General features: G+C 56.9%; 1 protein-coding gene across 2 annotated transcripts in view; it reads right to left on the bottom strand.

Annotated features, from left to right (window-relative positions):
- Nucleotides 1-240: 240 nt before the first annotated feature.
- The window catches only part of RGMA (repulsive guidance molecule BMP co-receptor a), a 45734-nt gene continuing 18053 nt past the window's right edge, over nt 241-27921 (bottom strand). For both annotated transcript variants that reach the window (XM_077871008.1, XM_077871000.1), the window contains exons 3-4: nt 10310-10824; nt 241-2539 (exon numbers count right to left, since the gene is read on the bottom strand). In XM_077871008.1, coding sequence (XP_077727134.1) covers nt 1868-2539; nt 10310-10824 — 1187 coding nt within the window. In that variant the 3' untranslated portion in view covers nt 241-1867. The remainder of the gene's footprint in view (nt 2540-10309; nt 10825-27921) is intronic.

Here is a 27921-nt window from a genome sequence, read left to right as displayed (position 1 = left end):
GCCTCAAGCCCCATAAGGAGAAAAAGCTGTTCTGGAGAAGTAGGAAGCTTGTGTTCAATGGCTTCACCCTCCACAAGCATCTGCGACGCCCCTTTTCACGGGCACGTGAGCACGCGTGCGTGAGTTGCATCCAGGTGCACACACTGTAGGTGGACTCCCACGACCGAAGCCTATTCTCCACCTTTCCAAAGGGGCCAGTCTAATCAGAAAGCAAATTCCAACACGCACTCCAAAAGAAAATAACAAAACAAAAAAACCCCAAACTTTACTTGCATTTAGCCGTTAATAAATAATTTACAATATGTACATGCGGTGACACTCGACACAGGTCGCAGACACAAGGACGCAGTGAGGAGTCCCCACTTCCAAGCAGAACGCGATCAAACACAACCAAAATAAAGTGCTTCACTTTTTACTTCCAACATAGGGACCATCTAAAAACCAGCAGGGCGGGCGGGGCCGCGCCTCCCACCTGCCGGCCCCTGCTGGGGCAGAGAGGGGACCTCTTGGAGGGGAGGCAGGGAGCCTCCTGGGCCAGTGTATGAGAGGTCCCTGGGGAACAGCAGGAGGGCTGCCAGGCTGGGGGGCCAGGTCGGTGTGGGGCTGTGGGAACCGCCCTCCTGGACCTTTGGGAGTGGAGCCCGAGCCGGCCTTGGCCCCTGGGCTCTCTGGAACAGCAGCAGAGGCAGGGCCTGGTTCAGGGCTCCTCGGTGGGGGCCAGGGCTCTGGGTGGCAAGCGTCTCCGGGCTGTGTGGCCACGGGCTGGAGGGCGGGGACTAGGGGGACGGGACCCTCCAGGGATGCTCAGGGTGGAGAAGCTCGCAGACCCTGCTCCTCCGCCTCCCCAGCGCGGACGTGGGTGGCCGGGCGGGGGGCGGGGCTTGGCGGGCAGGTGGGGAGGGGCGAGGATCAGGGCAGGCCAGCTGGCCCTGTCCGCCGCGTCTCCCGCCCGCGCCCTGCGGGCCCAGCTCCCTGCCCAAGGGCTCTTGCCACCTGCTGGAGAGAAGGGAACAGGGATCAAGGGCTAGAAACGAGGACGTGAGCTCCCGAGCACAGTGGACAACGGGGGGCCGGGGAGGCCCGTCCGGGGCCACGAGTGGCGTCGCTCAGACCTCGTGCTGACAGCACCGCGGCCCCTGGGGAGCCTGCGGCCCGGGCCCTAAGCGGGGACCCGCGCGCGGACACAGGCCGCCGGGCTGCGCGCGGCCGCTCTCCGGGCCCCGGCGGGCGCCACCTGCTGGTCAAAGGGGTTACAGCCCGCTGGAGGCGCCGAGCAGCCGCCGCCCCGACTCCCGGAGTCGTCCCAAAGCCCGAGGGGAAAGGAGGCCCTGCCTGGGTTGGGGGGGGGGGGGGTCCAGCCTCGCGGAGGCCTGGGCACCTCGGCCTAGTGTGTGCGAGTGTGCTCGTGTGAGTGTGTGTGTGCGTGTGGCGGGCGCGGGCAGCAGTCAGCTGGGCCTGATTCAGTGCATCGCTGGGGTGGGGGGGAGCTCGACTCTGATCGGTCCCAGGGTCTCCCAGTGTCTCCGGGGGTGGGGCGGGCGTGGGGGGCTCGGGCCTGAGGGGCTGTTTTGCACATTCACACTGGGGGCGGGTGGAGGGGAGCGGCTCCCCCCTCGCACAGCTCAACTGTCACGGACGGCACCGCACCGGGGCCCCCACCAGGCAGGGGGTGGGAGCGGGGGCTGGGGAGGTCACCCCGTCCACAGCTCCCAGCTCCCAGCTCCGCGGCCCGCCGGCCGGCGGCTCCCTCGGCCTCTGAGCTCCGCAGACGTGCAGGGCGCCCCCGGCCCCCGCCCCCTGCGGCCGCCTCCCCCCCCCCCGCCCCCCGCAGCCGCCCCGGGCTGGGGCCAGGAGCGCGCCCTCGGGCCTAGGCGGAGGCCACGGCCCGCAGCAAGGCGGGGAGCAGGGCTAGGAGCGCGAGGCTGCCCAGGCGCGGCCGGGGCGCGGCGGCCCGGCCCGGCGGCTCCCGCGTCCTCTCGTACAGGTGCAGCCTGTCCTTGTCGGAGTGCAGCATCTTGACGTCCTCCAGCGCGTAGTAGGCGGCCAGCGTGAAGTTGACGTCGCCGGTGGTGAGCAGGTCGAAGACGCAGGCCTGGTAGTAGAGGTCCTCCACCGGCAGCTTCTCCTTGCACTTGGCCGCCGCCGCCTCGTAGGGGAAGGTGTCCGCGGCGGCGGGCGCGGGGCTGCGGGCGCCGGGGCCCGGGAAGTCGATCTGCTGGTTGAGGGGGCAGCCCCGCAGGCAGAGGTAGAGGCCCTGGCCGTCGCGGTCCTCCACGGCGTGCACCACCTCCTCGGGCATGCGCACCGCGAACGTCAGGTAGCGGCCCACCTGGCGCACCACGATGGTGGTGCCGATGTACTTGGCCTGGATCTCCACGTGCTGGCCCGACACCTTCTCGGTGATCTTCAGGCTGTTGGCCCCGTGCTTGTCCCCGCCGTTCTTGGAGCCGTCGGCGAAGGCGGCCGGGAGCTCGTCCATCTCGGCCTGGTACACCTTCTGGTCCACACACTCCTGGAAGTTCTTGAAGATGATGGTGAGCTGGGGGGGGGGGGGGGGGGACGGAGACGGGGTTAGTGGTGCCGCAGGGCGCGTGCGGGGGCGCCGGACCGAGGAGCCCCCGCCGTGCCCCAAGCCCAAGCCGCCGGCCCGACCCGGTCACCTTTTGGTGCCACCGGCATTATGAAGCACTTAACATCCTTCTTTAAAGCAACGTGTTGGGATCCCCGGGTGGCGCAGCGGTTTGGCGCCTGCCTTTGGCCCAAGGCGCGATCCTGGAGACCCGGGATCGAATCCCACATCGGGCTCCCGGTGCATGGAGCCTGCTTCTCCCTCTGCCTCTCTCTCTCTCTCTCTCTCTGTGACTATCATAAAAAATAAATAAATAAATAAAGCAACGTGTTTTACTAGAGGACAAAGGGGGTTAAAGGAGAGAAGAACAGACCAAGAAACAAAACAGACTCTGAACTATGGAGAGCAGACTGACGACGACCAGACGGGAGTGGGGTGCGGGAATGGGGGGGACACGGGGAGGGGATGAAGATCATACTTGTGATGGGCACCGAGTGTGGTATAAAGTTGTCGAATCACTGTATTGCACGTCTGAGATTAAAATTACACCGTGTTGGGGGCGCCTGGGTGGCTCAGTGGGTTGAGCATCTGCCTTTGGCTCCAGGTGTGATCCTGCATCCCAAGATCAAGTCCCACATCCTTCTCTCCGTGGGGAGCCTGCTTCTCGCTCTGCCTATGTCTCTGACCCTCTCTCTGGGTCTCTCATGAATGAATGAATGAATGAATAAATAAATAAATAAATAAATCGTTTAAAAAAAATTACACCGTGTTGGAACGATACTGGAATTAAAAAACTTAGTTAAAACAAAACCAACTTGTTTTTAAAAAAAAGAGAAAACTGACTTAGGAGGGGAACTTTAGATCACTACCCTAAATAGAAAACCAGCTCATTTACTATATATAGAGGTGAACCATAAAAAGAAAAGCACAGCTAATTAAAAATAAAACTTCATTATCTATTGTAGTAGGCTGAGTAATGGCCTTCAAGATATCAGGCCCTAATGCCAGGAACCTGTGAAGGTTACCTTATAAGCAAAAGAGACTCTGCAGATGTGTTTAGGTTCAGGATACTGAGATGGAGAAGTTATCCTGGATTATTTGGGTGGGCCCTGCATACAAGCACACATGTCCTCCTAAGATGGAGCCAGAGAGAGGTTGGACCATCAAAGACGGAAGGCTCTTTCCATGGAGGCAGAGCCTGGAGGGGTATGACCATAGCCCAGGGATGCTGGCAACCACCAGAGGCTGGAAGAGCCCTGAACATACTCTCCTGGAAGCCAAAAGCACTGACCCTGTTAACACCTTCATGTTAGCCCTGAAAGACACAGTTTAGATTTCTCACCTCCAGAGCTACAAGAGAAGACATTTCTGCTTGTTTGAAACACTGACTTCGTGGTATTTGTTACAGGAGCAACAGGAAACTAATACGGTCCACAGCCATCTTTTTTTTTTTTTTTAATTTTATTTATTTATGATAGTCACACACAGAGAGAGAGAGAGAGAGGCAGAGACATAGGCAGAGGGAGAAGCAGGCTCCATGCACCAGGAGGCCGACGTGGGATTCGATCCCAGGTCTCCAGGATCACGCCCTGGGCCAAAGGCAGACGCCAAACCGCTGCGCCACCCAGGGATCCCGGTCCACAGCCATCTAACATGGGACTTACAGCTAAATGCCTTCAAAAGGACTGTAAGCCATTGGCTAAAGGTAACAGCAGGTGGAAGAGGAGATTTCGTGCCCCAGGAAAGAACAAGCAGGCAGAGGCCACTGTGGCAGGGCTGCCCTGAGGAGTCACCTGGCCAGGCCCTGGAGGGACGCAGGGGGGAGGAGAGGAGAAAGGCACCAGTCAGAGAAAGGAAGACAGGGGATGGAGATGGCGGGGGCTCCAGGCTGAGCACGCAGCCCTGGCCAGGGCAGGAACAGGGAGGCCTATTTCCGCTGGTGGCTGCAGCCGGGGGTGAGGGCCTGGGTGAGCTGCTTGAGGAGAAGCAAATGGCTGGGCGGCTCCACTAGTAACCATCCTCCTGTGAACCACAGACACAGGCACGGTTCCTGCATCTTCTAGTTCTGTGTGGTGCGGCAGGGGAGGATGACATTACCTCCCATTTAGAGTGGAGAAAATTTAGGCTCAGAGAGGCCAAGTGACTTGCCCAAGGTCACACAGCCAGCAAGAGGTAGAGCTGGGTTTCATTCTCCTGGTTTCCAGCCCCGGGGCGCTTCTTGGCCACAAGCCCACAGAGTGGGAGGCCTGGGAGAAGGATGGGAGACAAATAGCCTGGGGAGTAAGCATGCTTCCCCTTGTTATCCTGGGTGAAGTGCCAGGCTGCTTTCTCCCCCCATCATCATAACTAGGAAGACTGCATGGGCTGGAGACAGGAGTCACATTTGGGAGAGAAACAATACCCTCCTTCATTCCTCTTCCCAGGTACCAGCTTTTTACCACTGGTGGCTTTAAGGTCCCTGCCCCCTGAGCCAAGGGCAGCTGGGACCTGAACTCCAGCCCAAAGCCAGGGAGGGAGGCTGTCTCATGGGGCAAGTGGTGCCCAGGCCCTTTGGGGCTCCCCGGCACTGCCCCCACCCCCTGGGCCACCATTCCTAGAACTTCTCCCTGCCCCCAGGAGGGGAGAGGCCTAGCCAGCTGTCTAATGGGACCCCTGAAGGGTACCCCACGTCCTCAGAGAGTCTGCAGCCTGAGGCAGGTCCCAGATGTCCTGGCTGTGGCTGGATTTTGTGCCTGGGCACCCTGGGCGATGTGGCAGTTGGAGCAGCACAATGAAGGCCTGGGACAGTCCTCGGGGTAGAGAGGACTGGTGGTGCCACCAAGCACTAAAGGAGTTTCTGGCCAAAAGGCACAGGGTAAGACAAAGGCAAGGCCCAGGCCTGCTGGAGACTGCAAGTGGGTCCTGTAGGCAAAGGGAGCCCGGAGAGCCGTGAGGGACCCTCAGCTCAGGCCCAGGGTCCAGAAAGGCTGGGGCCCAGGGTGGGGTGCATGGCCAGGCCACAGGCCAGGCAGTGTGGCTGCAATTCAGGGGGCTGCAGGGGTGGCCAGGGGCACAGACAGGAGGACGAGGGGGTAGCAGGCAGGAAGAAGCCTCAGCCTGGAGCCTCAACCGTGGAGCTGAAGTTCTAGGCTGAGCAAACCAACAGGTCAGCGAGGGCCCGGCTGCAGGTGTCCAGGGCTGTCTCGTCACTGATCTCGGGTCCCTCCATGCTGGTAAAGTGTTGGGGTGCACGAGGGGACTGGACCTTCAGGGAGAAACTCCCCCTTTTCACCCTGATACTCAAAAAGCTGAGGATGAGAGACAGGCTGCAGCTGGGTTTTTGGGGACTCCAGGCTCTTCGGCCTTTGCAGGCCCCTTTCTCCATCAAAAATATTAAAACTACATTTTGCTGATTGCTTTGGTGCGAAGACTAATACAGTCGAGGTTGGATTACGCTGATTTTTTCCTTCTGACTTTAAAACAAATTAAGGTCTTTTCGTGGTTCCCTGGAAGTCTTGGGGTCCCTGGTGCTGTGCCCGTGGGGCCGCGTGAATGGTCAGGATGGACGGGGGCACATTCTGCTGTCCGCACGGGACACGAGGAGCTGGTGCTCCCAAGCTGGAAGCCGGGGACCCTGCCAGGAGCCTGGGGGTGCTACACGGGAGGCCCGGGCTGCACAGGGCAGCCTGGGCACTGGACTCCATTTCCCCATCCTTCCCTCTGGGGCCACCGCCTGGTCCCGGGCGGCCGGGCCCTTCTGGTTTGCTGTGGGATGTCACAGGTGGCCGCAGCCCCTCCATCCTGCCGCGACGCTGCCATCCCTGGCCTACAGAAATGGCCACTTATTAGTTCCACCTCCTGCTGCTCCCTTCTCTCCATCCCACAGCTCCCGCCCTGATGTGGAGGCTGCCTGCGGGGGGCGGGGGGGGGGTGCAGCCAGGGTGGTCTGGGCAGTGGGTGGTCCTGCCACTGGGGAGGGGGCGAGCGACGAGGGGCTCTGGTGTCCCTGCCTGGCGTGCTGGGGAGCGGGGCTGGGGGTGGGGGGTACTGCCTTCCAAGTGCATCAGTCTCCTGGAACAGGAAAGGCTGGTTTCCCTCTAACCGTCATCTCTCGTGGAGACAGGCTCCTGGAAGGCTGACAGCCTGCTAGACTCTTCTTGGCACCAGTGCCAGGGACTCAACCACAAGTAACAGCATGAAGGGGCCTGTCGAAAGCCGGGCGGCTGGCTGCCAGCACGGCCACGGGTGCGGCTGCCACTCCTGCCTTTGCCGCCCCCCGCCCCCCGCCCAGAGCGGCCTGAGGCCCAGCACCAGGGGCTGTATCTACACAAGGGGGCCAGAGTCCAAGACCCTTGTCCTCAAGGAGCTCACACTCCGGGAGTGGGGGTGACAGACCAAAGAGATGAGTCAGGCGGTGTGAACAGATGGGTGGTAATTTCTAGGCGGAACCAGCAAGGAGGTGGAGGAGGGGACGGCAGACACACGAATTCCTCTCCTCCCTGAGCCTCGGTCTTCCGATCTGTACAATGGGGTGCTCCCAGTACAGCTGGAAGGAGGGTGGTGGAGTGGGGGCTGAGCAAGAAGGAAGGCCCACGGCGGCGGGGAGCTGGCTAATGTTTCACCTTGGGCTGGAAAACACGACATCTTGCTCATCTATGAGGACAGAGGGCTGGGCTGGGCTGGATGATGCCGGTTTCATGGAAAAGGAGCTGAGGCCCCCTCGGGTGAGGAGGGGGGTACACAGGGCAGTGGGTTCAAGTGGCCAGAAGGGGCTGGCAGAGGGCTCTGGCGGGGAGGCACGAAAGCCCCTCAGAGGTAACAGCCTCCTGGCTTCTCGTGCTTCCCCCGAGGCTCCAGGCGGCTCCCCCACGCCTGGCCTGGCTCTGCTGTCTCTCCCCTGGTCTTCTGCTCCCAAGGACTTGGGAGGAAGCCCTCCCCAGTGCTCTGGGCAGAGCATCCTGCACCCACCACAAGCACACCCCTCTGCCTGCCTTCGTTCCCCATTATCAGCCTGGGAGCTGCCAGGAGGGCGGAAGCACCCAGCGCAGAGGCTGGCACAAAAGAGGTGTTTCGTAAATGTTTGTTGAATCAATGAATGAACAAAACCAACACACCTGCGCAGCAGAGGCCTAAAAGAACAGGTGTGGGCAGGCCAAGGGCTCTGGAAACCAGCCACTGGCGGTTCTCACCCGGGGAACCCAGGCTGCCCTGAGGCCGGAGACTGACTTGGCGACAGACCCACCCTGTCGCTGCTGGGTCTCCGGGGTCCAAGCCCCGTGCTGCCTCCTGGCCAATGGGGGTGTAAACGAAGGCCGCTGGGCAGGAAGGGGCTGGGTGGGTCAAACTCTGCAGCAGAGCCCCATGCTTTCTGGAACCTCCAGGCTGGGATGGGATGAGAGGGGCTCTCATCCCTGTGTGGGCACTTCTGCTGGCTGTGGCCCAGCAGCAAGCCTGGAGCAGAGTGGACATTGAAGAACACAGACAAGTGACTGGATCATTAACCCATTTGGTTTTGGGACAGTGTCGCTGGGCTCAGGGTCCCAGTGCATGCCAGTGAAGAGCTGAGGTTGGTATCCAGGGGTTCTAAGCTCAGGCACGTTGCCCCAGCCTGCAGGACCAGATGGGATGGGGCCTAAAGGCTCGATCCCCCTATCACCCCTGTACTCTTCTCCCCCTGGTCAGTGGGGGCAGCAGCCCAGCCCCGCTGGTCACAAGCCACACTACCTCTCAAGTCTGTGCTCTGCTCTGTTATCACATCTGCTGCTCACAGCACCCTGGGTGAAGAGGGGGCAGGGCTTCTAGAGTCCATGTCACTCTCATACCCTCAGACTTGTCTGTGTGCCCCTGCCAGGGTGGACAGGGAGGCGGGGTCCCCTCCCGCAGTATGTTTGCTGCTGGATTTAGAAGCTGCAGCCTCAGGCTCCCGGCATTCATTTATCTTGGCTCTAGGGAAGGAGGGAGGCGGGTAGGCTAAGGGCCCCAGGGAAGGCGGCTGGGTCTTTGACGTGGGCCCCCCTCATTCTGCGGAGGGCTGGGAGGGCGGACAGGGTGGAGAGCGTGCTGGCCATGATTCTGCTGCCCACTAGGCTTCATGGCCTGGTGCCAAGGGCCTGTAAGGGCGTCCATGGGGCCAAGACCCATTTGTTTCCTATCCTGCAGTGGGGCCCAGAAAGAGACCCTCTGGAGGCATGCAGGGCCACCAGGGCAGAGGGAGATGGCGGGGTTTTCCTGGCTGCCAGGTCACCTCACTGTCCTGCTCTGGGGTGTGGAGGGATAGGAAGGAACAGAAACAGCCTTGTGGACCAGTGTGGCGCTGCCCAATGTGCTGCCTTGCAACGTGCTTTTCCTAGGAAAACAGATGCACTGCCAACCCGGAAACCCAGGGGATCTGGTGGGCCAGACCCCGAGGAGGTCCATGCGTCCCCATCCTCTGCACCCTGAGAACCCACTGGCCTCCAGGGCTTGAGGCTGCACCCTCTGGCTGAGTCTGAGTATGAGGTCAAGGGAGACCCTCCTGGAAGTAAGTGATGGTGAGGGGAAGATGGGGATGTCCAAGAGCCTGGGCCACAGGCCACATCCGTGGCTGCCTCTGGCTATAGCCCCACGAGCAGGATTTGAGTCCTGCCACCCAGAGACTGAGGCCTTCTGGGGTCAGAAGATGACCGGCTCTCAGTGGCCCCTGGGGCTCCAGAAGGCAAATGAGAACATGCCCGTCTCCACAGCCACCCAGCCCAGGTCAAATGCTAGCTCAGCATTCCCAGCCCACTGCACTTTGGGTGGAGAGGCACAGCTCACTTTTGGGATGTGTCAAAGGGAGCTGCCCCAGCCAGGCAGGGCTGGCCCGAGGAAGGAGGGAAAAGCTGCATGGGTGGCCCCTCGGAGGCTCAGTAAGCTGCTTCTCTATCCTCACTTGCTCCATCTCCTTCTGCCCCCAGACACCACAGCCCGCCTGCCTTGGGCTGCAGCCTGTCAGTATAGGCAAAGAGAGGGCAGGATGGTACCCTGCAGCCTTGCTGGCCCCTTCAACATCCTACAGCCCTGGCATCTAAGCTGGTGTCCCTAACCCCTCCATGTGCCAGAATCACTGGGAACTTTAAAAAAAAAAAAAAAATCAACACATGCTGACCCCACCCAGAGACCTGGTGTTATACCAGCCTGTAGGGAGGCCCAGAATCACTATCCTCTAAAATCTATTCAGTTTGGGGTGTGTGGGTGGCTCAGATGGTTAAGCATCTGCCTTCAGCTCAGGTCATGATCCTGGGGCCCTGGGATCAAGCCCCACATTGGGCTCCCTGCTCAGCAGGGAGCCTGCTTCTCCTCCTTCTGCCTCCACTTCCCCTGCTCGTGCTCGCTCTCTCTGTTCAATAAATCAATACAATCTTTTAAAAAAGAAAAATAAAATCTGTTTAGTTTGTAAACGTACAGCCACGTGAGAACCCCCTGGATAGGACCGTCCCCTGCAGGGGCTGTCGAGTCCACTTGTCCACAGCGGATGGGGTTCGCCCTCCCTGAGGGAACGATGGAGACGTACCTGTAGAGAGGCTTCTCCTTTATCAAGTTTTAATACTGGAGTTCTACCAAAGACAGTTTGGAGGCAAGAAAAGAATATTCCAAAAGCTTGAAACTGAGTGCTCTGGCAAATGTTTCTAAAATTTGCGGACAATAGTCCCAGTAAGAAATCCACTTTACACCTGGCCCCAGCATTCGCACAGCGATGCAAGCACACATACGCGCATGCACACAACCCAAACTCACCCTTACCTTGCTGGTGGCGGTGGCGGCCGAGCCAGGCAGCACAGGTGTGTTGGTGACCTGCACGTTCAGGTAATTATTGTCGATGAGCGGCCAGGCGCCCTGCACCTTGCAGGTCTGGAAGCGGTCTGTGAAAGTCCTGAGGTGCGGGTCCCCGAAGAGGCCGCAGTGCGTGTAGTTGGGGGCCGCCGAGTGCTTGTGGAAGCTTTTCTCGTAGTGGCAGATCTCGGGGCTGTCGGAGCGCTCCTGGCTGTCGCTGGGCGGCGGGAGGGTGCGCAGGCGCGGCTGCGACGTGGGGCCATCCTTGGAGCAGTTGTACTGGCTCATGAGGTCCTCTATGCCATGGACGGCCGAGTGGTAGGCCAGGTCGCCCCGGCAGGTGCGGGCCGTGCGCCGCGTGCACAGGGCGTAGGTGCGCAGAGCGGCGCAGAACTCGGGGGCGTCGTCCGAGGCCGGGGAGTGGCTGCCCGCTGTGGCGCTCCAGAACTCAGAGTTGCACTTGAGGATCTTGCACGGGGACGTGGCTGTGGGGAGAGGAAGGGACACACGCTGTCAAGGGCAGCCAGCAGCCCAAGGCCTCCTGCCCCCGGGGGACATCTCGGCCCACGCTGCGGAGCTCCCCGAGTGGCACATTCACACCCTGATGGCCCGTAATCCCCGCAGGTGGGAGGGCTGGGCTGCACCTGCCCTTCCCAGCCTTCTGCTCAGGGTGACCCCCCAGTCGGCGTCGGGCACGCAGAGCCACCTGCTGCAAGGGCCAGGGGAGGCCCAGCCCACAGTTCCCAGCCTGTAAAGAGGACTGGTCAGTGTTTCTGGGCAGCAGGACTCTGGGAGCTGGGGAGCCACCCTTGGGTCTTTGACATCTGCTGACACTTTGACGGCTCTCCCCAAGTGTTTTGGCAAAAGCAACAGGCAGCAGCCTGGGAGTTAAGCCTCACTACTGGGTGACCTTGTACAAGTCACCAGACTTCTCTGTGCCTCATTAGATTTACCTCAAAAAATGGGTAATAGGGATGCCTGAATGGCTCAGCGGTTTAGCACCTGCCTTCGGTCCACGGCATGATCTTGGGGTCCCCGGATCGAGTCTCACATCGGGCTCCCTGCATGGAGCCTGCTTTTCCCTCTGCCTGTATCTCTGCCTCTCTCTCTCTCTCTGTTTCTCATGAATAAATAAAAATAAAATCTTAGAAAAAAAATGGCTAATAGTAGTATGGGCCTTATGAGGTTGGTCAAAATGTTTAAATAAAGGAGTAAGAATGGTACTGGCATAGAGAACAAGGTCAGTGCACACAGGTTAGTGTGATTACTCTATGAGCTTTGGTCACAGAAGGCCTGGTTCTGGTCTCCTTGTCTGCAGAGCAAGGGCAGCTTCCCCTTTGGTCACCATCACTCCATCCCTCCTCTGTCCTGCTCAGGGGAGGATGCTGGGAAGCAACTGAGAGCCATAACCTTGGATCTGCCTTAATTCGTGTTTTTTTTTTTTTTTTTTTTTTAAAGTCACTCACAAGCTTTGAGACATTAGTGACAATTAGCTACAAATGACCATGCCTGAAAACTGTGGCTCTGACACACCTGTATCTTGTACCTGGACACGTGGAACCTACCCCTTCCTGGCCCCCTAGATTCTTTTGCACCGTTCCTAGTGACTTCAGTGGCCAGGCATGCAGATGGGCAACAGGAAGGAAGGTTCTACACAGGTTCCAGGAGCAAAGGGGCTGGCTGGCCAACCAGCTGGGAGGCCTGGCCTCTGGGGTCATAGCCCAATGCTGGAATCATCAACAGGAGGATGGGGCTATTGCTCTAGGCACTCCTGATTGGGCCGCCAGCCTGGCTCACAAACCCTTGGAAAAGTCAGTTTGCTTCTCTGGTGCTGCCTCCTTTACCTTGAGTTTTACAAAATCAAGTTGCCAATAAAGCCAGGGACAGAAAGGGCAGACAGAGGGAAGAAACATCGGAGCAGCTGCCCTGAGCCTGGACACCTGGATGGCCTGTCTCTTAGAGATCTGCCTCCTCGACAGACACCTGCCTGGACCTGAAGCTGACCTGCCAGGTCACACACCTGGGCACGGGGGAGAGCCAGCACTTGTCCAAAAATTCACGCTCCTCCCCTAACTTCACCTGTATTTGTCACACTGCTGGCAAACCAGGTTGTTTCAGGTGGAATCTGGGTGGACATTTTTTTCTTTTGAGACATTACGTATTTGCTTAAATGTGTATTAGGAAAAATAAGGCAAATTTGATAGAAGAGTTACAGACTTCCCATTTTAATAGCTTTATTTTAAGTTGAAGAAGCGTGTTGACATAAGCAGATCTGGTTAGTCATCGGTGATAATTGCCACAAAGAGAAACCTGGGGTGAACGTGGGAAGAGCACTAGGTGAGACGCTCCCCCTGCCCGCACGGTCTCCCTCCCACAGAAGCGTGCTTCTAGGGGCAGGTGTCCCTGGAAAAGCAACTAAAAGATGCTCTGGCCCTTCTGTGTTCATATTTCACCAACCGACAGAAGACACCCAAGGCCCAACCCTCCTGTGGGTTGCAAAATGCTAATGTGACCCGTGTGGGAGAAGGAGGAGGAGTCCCTCAGGGTGAGGTGAAGTGAGGTGAGAGGGTAGGTGTGCGTGGACGGGGTGCTGTGCAGAGGAACAAGGTACAAAGGCACTGGCTGGGAGGGGCAGGGACTACCAACTCTCCCTCTCTGGTCGGTTGCCGCCCCCCCCCCCACCGCCCCCAGGCCGCTGCCCCCAGGCCGCTTGGGCGGCCTCACTAATTCCAGGTGCAAGGTGTGCAGACACGGGCCTGGGTGGAGTGGCAGCTACCTGGGCTCTGCCCACCAGCCTCGGGAGCCCTGCCTGCAGCCAGGCTCGGTGTACCCAAAGGGGCGAAAGGCCACCACCTGGCCCTTTACAGCTAGACCGCTGCCACCCTCGCAGGAGCTGTGCTGGCCTGGGCTCTGCCAAAGCTGACCTGGGACAGCAGAAAGCGAAGTCCCAGCTCCTTGCTCCGTCTCGGGCTGGTGCCTCAGTTGAGCCAGCCCCAGGGCCAGGCACCACTGGCCTTCCCACTCCCTGCGGGGCACAGCCAGGCTCGGCGTGGCTGCTTTTCTTCCCCAAAGTCTGGTGAAGAACCCGAAGCAGGATTTGCACCTGGCCTGTCAGACCTAAGAGTCCACGCCGTGGGCAGCTCCACGTCATTATACAATGAGCACATTCACGATTGCTTCTGCCAGCTGCTGAGGCTGCCTCTGTGGGACGGAGACCCTGCGGGGGTCTCACCTGGTGCTCTTCCCACATTCACCCTGGGTTTCTCTTTGTGGCAATTACTACCTATGATTAACCACATCTGCTTACGTCAGCACGCTTCTTCAACTTAAAGCTATTACAATGAGAAGTCTGTAACTCTGATATCAAATTTGCTTTATTTTCCTGAATACACATTTAAGTAAACATGGAACTTCTCAAAAGAAAAAAAGTCCAAGGGCACACCTCACCTCCACTGAGTGACCTGCAGCCTCTCCCTGAGGACCCTGGCTGCAAGAGTTCCCCACCAGCTGGGAGGCCTGTGGTCCCCGGGCTCTCCGGGGCCTGGCCCCCAGCAGACCAGCGCCCAGGGGCTGCTTTTCAGGGTAGGCAGGGGTCACGAAAGGGGCCTAGGGCAGGGCCAGCCTGCACACAGACAGTGGAGGGTATGCAGGGTGTTTTGCTCCTGACCCCCGTTTTTGGCTCTAGCCCCAACCATGGGTGACTCCCCAGGTGGTGAGAAGCATCTAATGTCTTCACAGCCTTAAAAGTGGCTCAGAGCAGTGTCCTGGCAGCAGAGCTCTCCAGTGTGTCTAGACTTCACAACCAAAATCCTACAGAGCTGCCCCAAAAAGGGGGTCCCTTGCGTGCTTTGAGGTCATCAAGTGGGATCTGCCAGCACAGGAGTGGCCCTTCAAAGGTCATTGTGCATACCGACCCCCTGGGCTGAGTCACCCGCCTCAGCAGGCCTGAGGCTCTGCATTTCTAGGCCCCCAAGGGAGGCCCACGCTGCTGGTTCCACAAGCCACGCCTTGGTAGAGTTGAGCCATTTTCTTTCCAATAGTCACAAAAGGGCCAAATTAGAACCTGCTGGAGCCCAGCCAGTGTGGAGTACGTGAATGGGGCATTTTCTCTGTAGTGGGAGGGTTGTAGAGGGACCAAACCCATCAGGGACACAGCTGCAACCCTGAGCAGCCCTCAGCCCTTGGAGAACTAGGCCTTTCATTTCTCAGTTCAAACTCCGAGGGGAATCCATTACTTGCGCTGCTCCCCCCCCCACCCCCGCCGCCCCAGCCTCCCAAGAGTGAACATGGCAGCTCTGTCCCTCACCCCCAGGGGACAAGTGAGGTCATTCTGGGGCTGCCCTTGCACCCAGGCAGGGTCCAGAGAGGGATGCACTCCTCTAGCCCCTCACTTCCCTGAAGTCCTGCTGATCCCATTTCTTGGCCATCTGGAGAATGTTCCTGATGCTATGACCCAGAACTAGGGATAGAACTGGACAGGTGTGAGGATGACATGGGTCAGATGGGGTGACAGGCAGTGGGCCCTGGAGAGAGAGTGTCTGATTCAAAGTCCCCTTCTTGTCCCCTACCAGTAGTTGTGTGAACTTGGCTCTGCCTCAGTTTCCTTATCTATGAACTGGGCGTAGCACCTGCCTTAGAGAGTTGCTAAGGATTGGATGAGAAGATGCACGTGGTCTGCCTGGGACACAGCGGGTGCTCAACAAATGGGGGCCCTCACAAAGATCTGAGGGCGATAAACACCCTCATCTATGACAGAAGAGGTTAGCAGTCACAGGCAGGGACAGGGGAGGGTCAGGAAGGGCACTGGACTGGGATGTGCTGTGTGTGCAGCTGCCTCAGTGCACCGACCACCCGCTCCTGCAGCGCACCTGGATCGATCCAGGACCATGACTGTCTTGGCACCACATTTCCCAAGGGCACCCGGGATAACCTCACCCACCACCTCACTCACCGTCTTTCACCGGGGAGGACACTGGTGGACTGAACACAATCCCTGTGTTGAAACCCCAACCCTTGCGTGAAGGTCCTTGGAAGTGGGGGAGGCTCTGGGAGATAAGGTTCAGATGAGGTCATGAGGTGGATCCCCTGTGATGGGATTAGTGTCCTTCTAGGAAGAGCCACCAGAGCGCCGGCTCACACTCGGCCACGTGGGGACACAGCAAGAAGGCGACTGTGTGCAAGCCAGGAAGAGAGCTGTCACCAGAGCCCAACCATCCTGGCACCCTCACTTTCAGCCTCGGGAACTAAAGGCCTTGCCCCATCTCTTTTCCCCCTCCCAGGCCCTCCCAAAACCCCCTGCAGAAGCCAGATCACTGCAGGTTCACTTGGCCAAGGGCCAGAAGACTGGGTGGACTGTTTCACCTGTTTCATTGTGCCCTCTCCCTAAAAGGACCTGTGGTCACGGAGGAGTGGCTCGGGCTGGGACGACTGTCAGGGCTCTTGAGTGGGGAGAGGGCATCAAGGAGGCGGTGAACCCAGCTCTGATCTCCTACTCGGTGCCCCTCCAACCCGCCGGCCCGTGTGACCCAGTCTCTCCCTCCGGCCACCCCTTCCTCCCTACTTTCCCAGGCACCCTCACAAGCCTCTTCCATCCACATTTCCGGGAAGATGGTAGAATCAGAAACTTTGGGTACCGAAGCACAATTTCAACAAGGTCGCCTTTGCTCTTCCTAACGAATAAAGGAACAGAGCTTGGGTTCCATGCTATAAAGAAAAATGAGAGCACTTGCAATTTCCCCACCCAGAGAGAACACCAGGTGAATTCAGTGTCAACAAGGCAGCTGGCGCCAGGTTTTGTGTCACCGGGCAATGGCACGCTGGAGATTCTCGGGAACTGGGGAACCTCACTTTGGGAGGCAGTGCTGACAGGGAAGGTTTAACGGTATGTGCTCTGGGGGTGGATGATTGAGGTCCAATTCCAGCCCTGTGCTCAGTAGCTGTGTGGGTACGAGGCAAATCCACTGGCCCCTCTGAGCTCAGGGTTGCTCTCTGTGCCACGGAGACACATCAGTACCTTCATCGGTACTTCAGGGACCAGCAGAGGTGATGCAAGCAAACCCTGAGAACAGAGGCACCCGGGTGGCTCAGTGGTTGAGCGTCTGCCTTTGGCTCAGGTCGTAATCCCAGGATCCTGGGATCGAGTCCCGCATCGGGCTCCCCGCAGGAAGCCTGCTTCTCCTTCTGTCTATGTCTCTGCCCCTCTCTCTGTGTTTCTCATGAATAAGTAAGCAAAAATCTTAAAAAATAAAAAACCCAGAACATTGGAAGGAAGCTCAGTGGAAACCCATTTTGTGTTATCAAGGTTTGCTTAAATAGTGATTCCTGGGACAGACTAAGCTGTACCTATCAGCTAATGTGTGCAGAGCACTTACTATGTGCAACACATTGTACGGGTATCCCCATTAACCCTATGACAGCCCTGGGACTATCTGTTACCCCCATTCAACAGACAGGCAAACTGAGGCCTAGTGGGCTTACATAGGCCCCTCCCCCCATGTGCTCTGATGGAGGGGGGAGGCAAACTACAGCTCTCAGGCTCCAGGCTGCTTACCCGTCCTCGTTCACCTCCTACTTCCGTTTGGACTTCCTGTGTGGACTGCAAACTACTTGAATGCCAAATCCTCACTGCTACTCTGAATGGGTGGGCAAGAATTTTTGTCTTCATCTGATAGGGGCACACACGTCTGGCTCCCACAGCCAACAAGGCTTTGAGGCTCTTTCTATGCCTTTCAAAGTGCGTGTATCATACCTTTCTTGGGACACCAGCTGAGGATGATCCAGGCCCTGAAATTCCCAAAAGCAAGATGTGTTTTCTCTGGCCATGCCAGGTCCTGACATGGGGCCATCACCACCCCTCTCTTCTCAGGGCAGTGGCCATCCTCTAAATGGACCATGAGCCCTTCTCTACAGAAAGGCCTGCATGGAGCCACCAGGGCCAAGTCCTACTGCAAAATGACCCCTCCCTGATTTGCCCCAAACCCCTGAGGGAGCCGGAGTCTTTCATATCCTCTGATAGTTTAAGGTTCCCCTCCAAGCCCTCCCACCACAGATGGATGAGCCAGACCTCAGGGTGCGTGGGGGGTGGAGGCCAGTGACTGGCTGGGACCAGACTTGAGGGCTCCCGTCCCCCCTTGTCTTCTCTCCAGGCAGTCTGGAGAGAAAGCCGGGAGAGGGGAAAACCCACCACCTCCTGGGCCTGTCTGCCTAAAGTGGTCACGCATGAGCTGTCATTTCCTGGGGGTCACAAGGAAGGGCTTCGGGCATGCCAGAGCTGGAGAGTCCCCACAGCTGGAGAGCCAAGAGGCCCATGATCCCCCCCTGCTGGAGTCATCCTGCCGCCCCATGTCTACTCCACTAAATCATGGGCTGGAGGCCACCCCAGGTCAGGAACCTGAATGTAACCTGGCCCAGCATCAAAAGGAAAGGCTCTTGGCTGTGGTGTCACCTGCCAAAGAAACCACAGAGGGGCTGATTTTTATGTACCGTATCTTAAAAAAAAAAAAAAAAAAAAAAAAAGAAAAGAAAAAAAAGCAAAGCACGAGACTTTAACTCCAGGCAGGAAACCTTGGACTTTTTCTGATGTGAACGTCCAAGGAAGGAAGCAAGGAGAGGGAAGGGGTAAGAGTTTGAAACAAATCTTACTGCAACTTATGCAGGGGGAGCCGCCCTTGGTGCTTTCGGGGTGACAGAAGGGCACAGCTGCCCCCTCCCTGCCTCGTTCTTGAAGATGGCAAAGTGGCCCCTTCCGGCCCTTTGGCGGATATGCCCAGAGCCAGGGGATCAGGAACCTGATTGGAAGTAAGTTCTCCTGAGCTCCATTTCCATCCTAGCCACTGTGTCCTTGGGCAGGGTGGCTCTGAGCCTCTGTTAAAGAAAGCCTCAGTACCTGGGGCCCCACCTCAGACATCCAGGGAAATGCAAAGGTGCCTCACAGAACTATGTTTCTTAGAAGCACATGATTTATGTCTGGTTTTGACCCGGGCCTCCTGAGACTTAAAACTTCAGGATTAGCTAGCAGGGGACAAACAGAGGGGAATCCAGAAGCGAAGATGGTGACTAGCTGGGACTCATGACAGAAAGCCCCTGTCACCGAAATGACCCATGAAGTAGGTGATGGCTTTAAGGGTGGGACATAGGCAATGCCTAGGTGGTGGGGTGGGCCCTCGGTGCTCAGGTGGGGGTACCCCAGGAAACACTGGACCCATCTGCTCCTGACTCCTGCAACTGGGGCCGGAACTCTTGGCCTCTGTGTGCAATCTACTTAATCAAGATCACTTTATCTAACAATCACTTTGTGACCAAACTATCTTGGCTCCTCAAGACGCGCCCAAGTTTTAGAACTTGGGATCTGAGGGACGCCAAGGGTCACTGGTCACCAGTTTCCACCTCCAGCTAGCCTCCAAGGCAGAAAACCTCCCTATAACATCCTAGACTGGGGGGCATCCGGCCTCCACCACCACCAGAAGTCTGCCAAGGCAGGCCTGGCCCTTGCTGCTCCAGGTATATCCCAGGGGTAACGGCTCTTCTCTAGAGCCACACAGAAAGATCTCACAGGTGACCACCCTGCAAATACTGAAGATGACCCCTCGGCTCCCGTGGGCCTCCCTGAAAGGTCTGTGACCTCCACTGACGCCCAGGCAGAGGGGTCACCTCCTGCCTGCAAATCCCCAGAGGTGGGGCCCCTCATCTTGCACACCCCACGCTCAAAGCATCTTAGCAGATTTGATGCCTTTTTAAAGCCCCCCCAACCAGTGCTCTGCTAGGTCTCTGGGGACTTTTGGGTGCTCCAGCCCCCCACATATGCAACATTGCACTTTTGGGGGGAGGTGGGCTCACAGTGCCTCTTTTGTGGGCTGAGACGTGCCCGCGAGAGAAATCTGCCTGACTTAATTCCTTTCAATAGCAACCCAGTGCCTCTTGGAAACAGCCAGCCGGGGGCAGGGAGCTCGGAGCATCAGCCGTACCCACCCGGGCAGGAGGAAAATATTTATGCACCAGCGCGGCGTTAGCTGCTTTCAGGGACCCCCTTTGAACTGTTAATCAAGCCCAATCTTTCGGAATAATAGCCTGATTATTACCGCCCTGTTTGCATAACAAAGAAGCCCAATAAAACTTATTTCACATCGCGCAGAGGGGGTGTGAAGGATCGCCCTGAGAAACGAGTCTCAGGAATGCGGCGAGCTGCTCCACAGTCAGAGCCCAGGAATAAAGACAATGCAATTTGCCACCAAGAAAAGCCCAATAGACCAATAAATTACCCGCGTGCAAAGGGATTAGATCGGGTTTCAGTGGCTGTGTGGGAGGGGTGGGGTGAGCCGGGACAGGGGAAAACCTGCCTTCTCTTAAAGGGGTAAAGGCTCCTTTTGAATCCAAGCCCCGTGGCTGCGTCGGTTTGGTCCAGCTCTGGGGCTACCAGGGTAACTGCCTGAAATCATTTCCTTGCTGAAAGTTCTGGAATCATGCTGCTTCTGCCACCAGCCTCCGTGGGTTTCTCTGCTCAGGTGGAGTCACCTACCAGACTTCTGGAAGGCAGAACAAACATGTTTCATTGGAATCCCAAGTCCCAAGAGAGATAGAAGCATGGAGGCCCGCCTGGGTGGCTCAGTGGTGGAGCATCTGCCTTTGGCTCAGGTCGTGATCCCGGGGTCCTGGGATCGAGTCCTCCATCAGGCTCCCTGCGGCGAGCCTACTTCACCCCGTCTAAGTCTCGGCCTCTTTCTGTGTCTCTCGTGAATGAATAAATAAAATCTTTAAAAAAAAAAGAAGCATGGAGGCAAGAGAAGGGATTTGGGACGTAGCCTTTCTGCCGGGTCTCAGGGCAAGTGCAATTTGGCAGGTGCACACCGGGAGGTTGGCTGGAGCTGACATGCTGGTTGGTAGCAAGTGTCGCGGAGCGCCCAAGTGCTTTCCTATGCTGCGTGTTTGGGGGGCCTGGGGGCTTTCCTCTGGTCCCCCAGTTCTGTTAGATTCCTCCACAAGGGGGCGCTGGCCCCAGGCTGTTTCTATCACGGTGCCCAAGTTACCCTCCTCAGACACCTGCCCGCCCCCCAGCTCCTCTTCCCTGTCCCCCAAGCCCCAAGGGTGGAATGGGCTTCCTGCAGTTTGTGTACCTCTGTGGTCCCTTGTGGACTTTTCGGTGCTCCCCAAAGCGCCCAACAATCCCCTGTATTAAAGTCCCTTGGTGGAAATACCCCAGCCAGTTTTGCTTTCTTGCCTGGACCTTGCCGTGCCAGCCTAAGGATTTCAGACTAGACGTGGCTGATCATGGGGAGCCCCCGGAAAATTTTTCAGTAAGTGCATGGCAGGAGCAGAATCCTATTTTTAGGAGGCGGTGGCTTTCGTCCGGGTGGAAGCAGTGAGAGCACACGCAGAATGGCTTAAAAGAGCAGTCACTACCCAGCCTCTGTGGAAAGGCATCCATCCACTGAAGCCCTGAGACCTCCTGTTCCCGTCCTGCACCCACTCTGGGCAGCAGGGGCACTGGGGCTTCCGTGTCATCATAAAACTCTATTGGGGGGCTTCTGAAGGAGGTAGGGAAGGCAGCACCAAGCCGGAGGGTCAGCCTGTCCCTGCAGCAGCAGGAACAGCAGGCCACTCCCCACCCTCCCCGTCCCCTAGCACGGAATCAAGGACAGGGCAGCCAATGGATCTGGTGCCAGTATGTGGCAAACCCTGGCCTGGGCAGGGTCCCGGAGTCTCCTTGAGTTAGGAGTTGCCCGGAAACTGCCTGTTTGTGCCTGTCCTGCAGGAACTGCACTAGATCACCCTGGCGTCAACATCCAGGTTAGCAGATGCCTGTAGGAACACACAACCTTTTCCAGGTGGGAGACTGGATATTCGGTCAGGTGCAGCCGACTCTACCTTACCTAACCTGCAAGAGGCCAGAGGTGATCATCTTTCCTAAAAAGCACTCCTGCCCTGTGCAGCCCAAGATCAATCCCAGGGAACCCACCTAGCCTGCCTTTCCCTTGAAGGCACAGGGACCTTTCTCGGAGCTTCCTCCAGGAGGTAGCCTCCAGGACAAAGAGCCGGGCAAGAGAAAGTTACAGAGACACTCTCAGCTGATCAAGGAAGGGGAGGTGGGTAGGCTGGGGAGCTGGGGGGTGAACCCACTGTCCAGTGAGGAAAGAGGTGGCCTGATGCCACCCACTGAGCTGAGGCAGGAGGCGCTGCCCCCCTCGTCACACCCAGCCAGGGCTGCTCTGCCCTGGCCACACATGCCAAGTTGCTGCAAGAAACCCCGCCGAGTGCCAAGAAACAGGGCACACCTTGGCTTGCCAAACTGGACACCCCCCCTCCCTCACACTGGAGCCATGCGGAGCCAAATCAGTGGCAAACAGGACATTGACAAGGCACCTGTGTTCACCTCGGGCCCCAGGCCCCTAGCAGGCCTGGCAGTCCGGTGGGTGAAGAGGGACCCATGCGGCCGAGGGCTGAGCCTGGAGCAAGATTCCATACCAAGAGCATCTTGCCTTAGGGTACAGAACTAAGCTACCCCGGATTCCACAAGGTCCACGAGGAGGGTGGTAATGGGCAAAGGCATCACTTTTCTGATATAAACAAAGCTTTCAGGTGAGCAATTTGTTCTCCGTGCTTTTGAGGCATAACCCCTTTTCCTGAGTCTAGGGCTTGGCTCTAGAAATGATAATTTTCCATCCTGGCTCTGCCTCCAGCAACCCTGGGCTCATCTGCTCAGCCGCTCCAGGTCCAAGTTCATTTGAAGTGGCTTTTTCTCCCTCACCGCCATCCGCAGGCCGGCCCCCCTCGCCGCCTGCCTCATGCAGTGGGAGGGCAAACGCACGCCAGCTGGGCACACGCCCGGCTGGCGCACACATGTGTGAGCCTGTGTTCATGGGACATTCCTTAGCATGGGGAGCTATAATGGGCTCCTTTCTGCAAGGACCTGGGTGCAGACGGATCACTTTAATAGGCGTCTCGGTATTCCGACTGCTTGGGTGAAATGGTGCATGAAATGAATAAATAAGCAAAACCCAAAAGACATAAATCTGACTTGGGAAAATTTGCACCATGACAGCCCTGCCAACTTGTTTTCCTGACCTATGGCTGGGTGGCATCTTCTTCTTTGAAATGCTCAGCCAGGGAGGGATAGGGAGCAGAGAGGGCCTTTGGGATGGGGGCAAACATGCTCTGTCTGCAGAAAATGTGGTCACTCTTCATTCTGCTATCTCCTATCTCTCCAAATTTTGTTCCTTGTTTTTTATTTTTTCCCCGCTTTAAAGCCTTATATGCCACATGGCACAAACTCTCATATGCCACAAAGCAAACTTAATGAGGATGTTTACTCAAAATCCGGTGTATGGGAAAGGGGGTGGTCCTGTGTTCTCCCCCTGGCTCTGTAACTACTTAGCTTTGTAACATCAGGGAACCTCTTTGACCCTCTGTATCCTCTTCAGGGCAGTGGGAGTGATGATGTTCGTGAAGAAGGTGTGGTGATCTCATGAGGTGTTGAATTTAAAGCATTTGGCAGAGCGCCTGGTATACTGTGTCTGCTCAATAAATGAAAAGAGCTTTCAAAATTATTGTTCCCCTTCAAATGATCAGATTTTGGAGAGAACAATATAAGGTATTATGTCTCAAAGGATGTGCATAATATTAGGTAGTGATGGCTGTCTACGGGAGGTGGGAATTTGAGTTATTTTCATTTACTTATTTATCCTTTTTGGGTTTTAGATGTAAAAAATGAGTATTGCTTTTATAACCAAAAGCAAGTTTAGAAAAAAGATTGGGGCAACTGGGGAAACCCCCCACCCCCTTGGTCTCCTGTCTCTTGAGAAAAAACAAAACAGAAATGCAAAAAGCCCAAGGGCCCTACAATTTCCAGATTGTGCCAGGTGTGTTCAGGGTGTGTAGCAAGGAGAAAGGTATGAAGAAACAGAAAATGGGCTCTTTCCTTATAAGCAGAACTAGTGATTGAGGAGAAGACAAAAACCCAAGACCCACAAAATAATGAACCTGGGAGGAAGCAGAGGTGTCTGCAGCCAAGGGAACAGGTGTCTAGGTCATTGGAGGGATGGAACTGGACTCCCACAAATGGCTCTGAACCTAGGCTTTGATCAAGCGGGCATTCCCATTCCAAACCAGGGAGTGGCACGAGCAAGGAAGGCCTGGAGGTGGCCCACAGGGAAGGTGTGGTGGGGTGGTGGCAGAGTTGGGGGTGGGGCAGCACTGACTTGGAGCCTGGGCATGTGCCAGAAGCCTGGGGAAAGTGGGTGGGGGGCAGAAGTCAGAGGGTCCTCCCCTTTTGGATGCTCCAAAGAGGACTATGAGGAGGCATGGGTTCCTGAGCAGGACTTTTAGGACAATTCATTTGGGGGTGTGCACGGGGGTTGGGGGACTGAGAGGCGGGTCCCAGGGCTGGTCAACTGTTTGTAGCCAGGAGACAATGGGAACAGACAGGAAGGGGTGTAAGAAAGAAGCCCAGCCCCAAGCAGCTGGATTGAATGGACAGGCCCGCCTCATGCTCAGGGCTTCACGGTTCTGGGCAGTCCCTAACAGACTCAAACCAGGCCCCTAGTCCTGGGGCCAGGATGGGGAGAATCTAAGGTGAGCAACAACCTTGGTGTGCCCAGGACTGAGAGGGTTTCCAAGGACACCAGACTTTCCAGCTTTAAAACTAGAAAAGTTGGGGGTATGCTAGGATGAATTGGTCACCCTAGAAGAAACAGTGCTTTCAGTTTTCCGCAGGTTGAATTGGGCCAAGCAGGAAAACGGCAAAGTAGCTAACCACTCAATGAAAACATAAAGTTGGGGTTCTCTGCCCAGTTCTGCGCAGGGCCTTGCATATTTCACTGAAGAGAGTTTTCGTAGGAACTGAATGACCCCCATTATATAAACTGGCCCCCACCTCATCCTCTTACCTCCAAAGGGTCCTGGGACCACCCTTCCTCTTCCCCATCTCACGGAGCATCCTCATCTGAGCCCATGGATCACCTGTCTCCACTTCTCCTTTGAGCTCTGGGGTGACTGCTAGCAATTGCTTAAACCTTACACACAGGTTTCCCTTCTTCACCCACAAGCCAGAGATCCTCTCCTTATTCTCTGCTCACGGGCTAAGGGGCAAGCCGTCCATAGGACTTTATGCGCTGCCCTCCCTGGGAGCTAAGGCCCTGCCCTGCAGACCCCTTGGTGTGTCACGTGCAGACCCACATGCTAGCTGGCTCTGCTGTCACCTGGCTCTTGCGACCAGACATCACTTCATTCTCTCCCTTTAGGACACCGAGTGCCATGGGGAGGACAAAAATGTGAGCAAACCAACTGGCTTGCACATTTCTAAATACCAGCTTTTTCTCATCTCTGCAATGACCCAGATGCGCTTGGACACCACAGAGAGCCTTGGTCTCCCCGAGCCTTAGCATCTCTCCTGAGGGCTAACATTTCTGTAACAGGCGCAGTTTCAAAGTTAAAGCAAAAGAAAGGAGTGGGGGGGAAAGACAGGCAGTAATGGTCCTCCCACCTAAGCATGCATCAGAACCCCCTAGAGGGCCTCGTGGAGTAGGGACTGCAGGTCCCACCCCAGAGCATGGGCTTCAGTAGGTCTGGCCTCAGCCCAGGACATATGTTTAGCCAGCTCCCAGGGGAGGCTGACGCTGCGGGTCCAGGGGCCACACTTTAAGAACCACTGCTAGAACACAGCATCCATATGATGTTAACGGGAGGCATGCCAGCGTATCTACAACCCTTTGGTGGGTTTCTCTTAGCAATCTGTTATTATTCAGTCACAATGCTTTCATTTTTTTTTTTTTTTTTTTTTTTTTTTCATTTTTTTTTCATTTTTTTTTTTTTTCACAATGCTTTCAAAGTTGAAGAAGTACCTATTAATTGTATTTTGAACAAGATGTTATTTGTGGAAGACTCCTCTAAGAAGTCTTTTTAGGCCTCCTCCCCAACCCCCCAAAACCAGCTAGACGTGGCCACTGGTCCATCCACATCCACTGTGGGCACAGCATCGTCCAAGCACACACCCTTGCGGTCTGGGGAACACTGCAGAGCCGTTTCCCATTCAGAGGCTGGGGATCTGCTGGCCGAGCTGGGAGGAAGGCCCCGAATGCCCATCACGGAGTCAGGAACACAGTAGGTGTGCCAGGGTGCCATATGCACTGAGTGAGTACATGTAAACACTCTCCAAAAACACAAACCCTCTCAGTCTACAGAGGTTAAGGCATCTTTCTTCACATCACCCGTTCCAACTTAATTTGCACTCCTATGGGTTTACTCCTGGCAGCCACTCAAGTTAACTAGCCCTGAACAAACCTATTCTTTCACTGGGCTGCTCTAGCCAGATTCCACTTGTCTTCAGCGGGAGAGGCTGAGGCCTTGCAGGGCTCCTGGGGGTCTCTACGGCTTGCACTTGGCCAATGCTCTGCGTTTTCTCCAACACCCACCTGGCGCTCCCCACTCTCCATCAGCCCCTGCCGCTTCTCTGCCACTGGGGTCTAAGAAGAGGACAGTCCATCTCTATGTGGCAAGAAGACAACCCACTTCATCTCTTCCTTAAGAAACTGTCTTTTGACCCTGATCTCTTGAGCATGCAGGGTTTTGGAGCTCCTCCCTTTTGGAGGTATTTGGTTTGGGGAGACTGGAAGCTCAGTTTTCAGTAAGGTGGGCAATTTTGACTAAATGCAGCTGTCAAGGCCTCATACTAGAAGAAACCCGAGCCAGTTGGCATGACAGTCCGGCGGCTATCCATTCCCTCTGCCAGGTTTTAGTTACCAGCCTTGAAGCCAAAAAACGAAATGGGCTTCTAGGAAACAAAAGTGATGGAATTCGCCCTGTGAATTATATAACCCACCAGCTTTCCTGGGACAGCGGGGGGAATACTTTAAAATAAAGTTCTTCAGATGGAGACATGAAATGAGCAACAAAGAAAACACCACCACCCCAGGGGCTGGCAGCCGCCCCTCTGCCAGCCCTCCTTTTCCTCTCCCCAATTCAAGAAGTTAACAAGTGCTGCCCCTTTAAGAGCGGGAAGGTGTTGTTTTAAGGGCCTCTAAGCCCCCCTTCTCAATTTCAGCTCAGAGCTGAGATCACATCCCCCAAGGCAGCCAAGGGACAAAAGCTATTTATCAACCCATCTGATAAAACTTCCAATGGGCCGGATCTTTATCTAGACCGAACCGAGACGCACACGCAGAGCAAAGTCCTGCTTCTCCAAAAGGTGGATTTCCTTTTAAGGAAGGCTGTCTTTTACATTTTCATTTTATTTTGTTGAGTTTTGGGAAGAGAATCAAATCAGCCTTTCGGGCGGACCGTTCGTTCTGTAGATGAGGAAACCGCCTTTTAAAAGGTGTGTGTGTGTGTGTGTGTGTGTGTGTGTGTGTGTGTGTGTGGTGGGAGGCGTAGGCCACCCTGCGGCGGGGCTCACTGTTTAGAGGTGTTCATATTACAGGCCGGGGGCGCGGGGGGCGCGGGGGGCGCGGGGCGCACGGGGCTCCGAGGGCTCGGTGGGTCGCTGACACCCCCGGCTTGTCCTCGGCCGGGGCCTCCCCGATGGACTCCAGGGCCGGGAGCAGGTCGCGGCTCTCCGGGACGCCCCGAGGGCGCGCAGCTGCCGAGGGAGCGGGGCTGGGGCGAGAAGGGAAACTGATCCCCGGCCGCCCGCCGCTGCCAGCTCGCGGCCAGGCCCAGCCCCGGGCTGCCCGGTTCCGCCAGTTCCCGAAACCCAGTTGGCTGCGAAGCAAAACAAACCAACCCCCTCCCGGTGTGACCGGGCTCCCTTCTGGCCGAGAGCCGGCGCGCGCGGGGCCGCGGATTCGCGTCCCGCCGCCGCGCAGCCCGGGGAGCTCGCGCCTCTGCAGAGGCACCTCCGCGCCCCGCAGCACACGGGCCGGCCCGGGTCCCGCCTCGCCACGGGGGCCGTTCGGCCCGTGACACTGGCTTTATTGGTACTCGTAGCAAGAGAAAAATGGGTATAAAGGGTTTAACTGGCCTTTCCAGGCTGTGAGTAGCATATGGCCAAAATAAAATAAAGTTTTATGAAACATTATAAAGAAAACAGACCGGGGATTTAAGTTTCGTGCCTCCCCCCTCCCCCCGAAAGGGAGGGGGGGAAAGTAAAGAAACTGGAGCGTTTGGGAAGGAACAAATGCTTCTCTGTGGAGCTGGTTTCCCTTCCCCCAACAAAAACAAGAGGTCCGGGCTCGGAGGAATTTGAAAGCAGCGATCTGCCAAAAACATTGTGAAAAACTATGGGGGATTCATTGGAAACAGATGGCTTTTTCAGCTTTAATTCTGAAATTCTCTCCCTTTCTGACACAATAAAAACAAACAGGGGGCGACGCGGAATGTTATCAAACAGGCACCCGAGCTCGCGTGAGCCGCGTGCGTGGGCTTCCCCGCGGGGGCGGGGGCGGGACGCGGCGGGGGCGGGGGCGGGGGCGGGGGCGGCTCCACCCCCGGGCACCCCAGGTCCGCACGGCCCTGGGCGAGTAGCCCGGGAAGTGCCCCCCGCCGCGAGTCCCCCCTCCCTCGGGGCCCCTAAGGGGCGCGTCCCCAGGACCCCCTTCCTCGGGCGCGTCCCCAGTCCCCCCTCCCTCGGGGCCTCTAAGGGGCGCGTCCCCAGGACC

This window comes from Canis aureus, chromosome 2 (genome assembly GCF_053574225.1).
Source record: "Canis aureus isolate CA01 chromosome 2, VMU_Caureus_v.1.0, whole genome shotgun sequence".
Taxonomy (NCBI): domain Eukaryota; kingdom Metazoa; phylum Chordata; class Mammalia; order Carnivora; family Canidae; genus Canis; species Canis aureus.
This window is presented reverse-complemented; position numbering and strand designations above follow the sequence as displayed.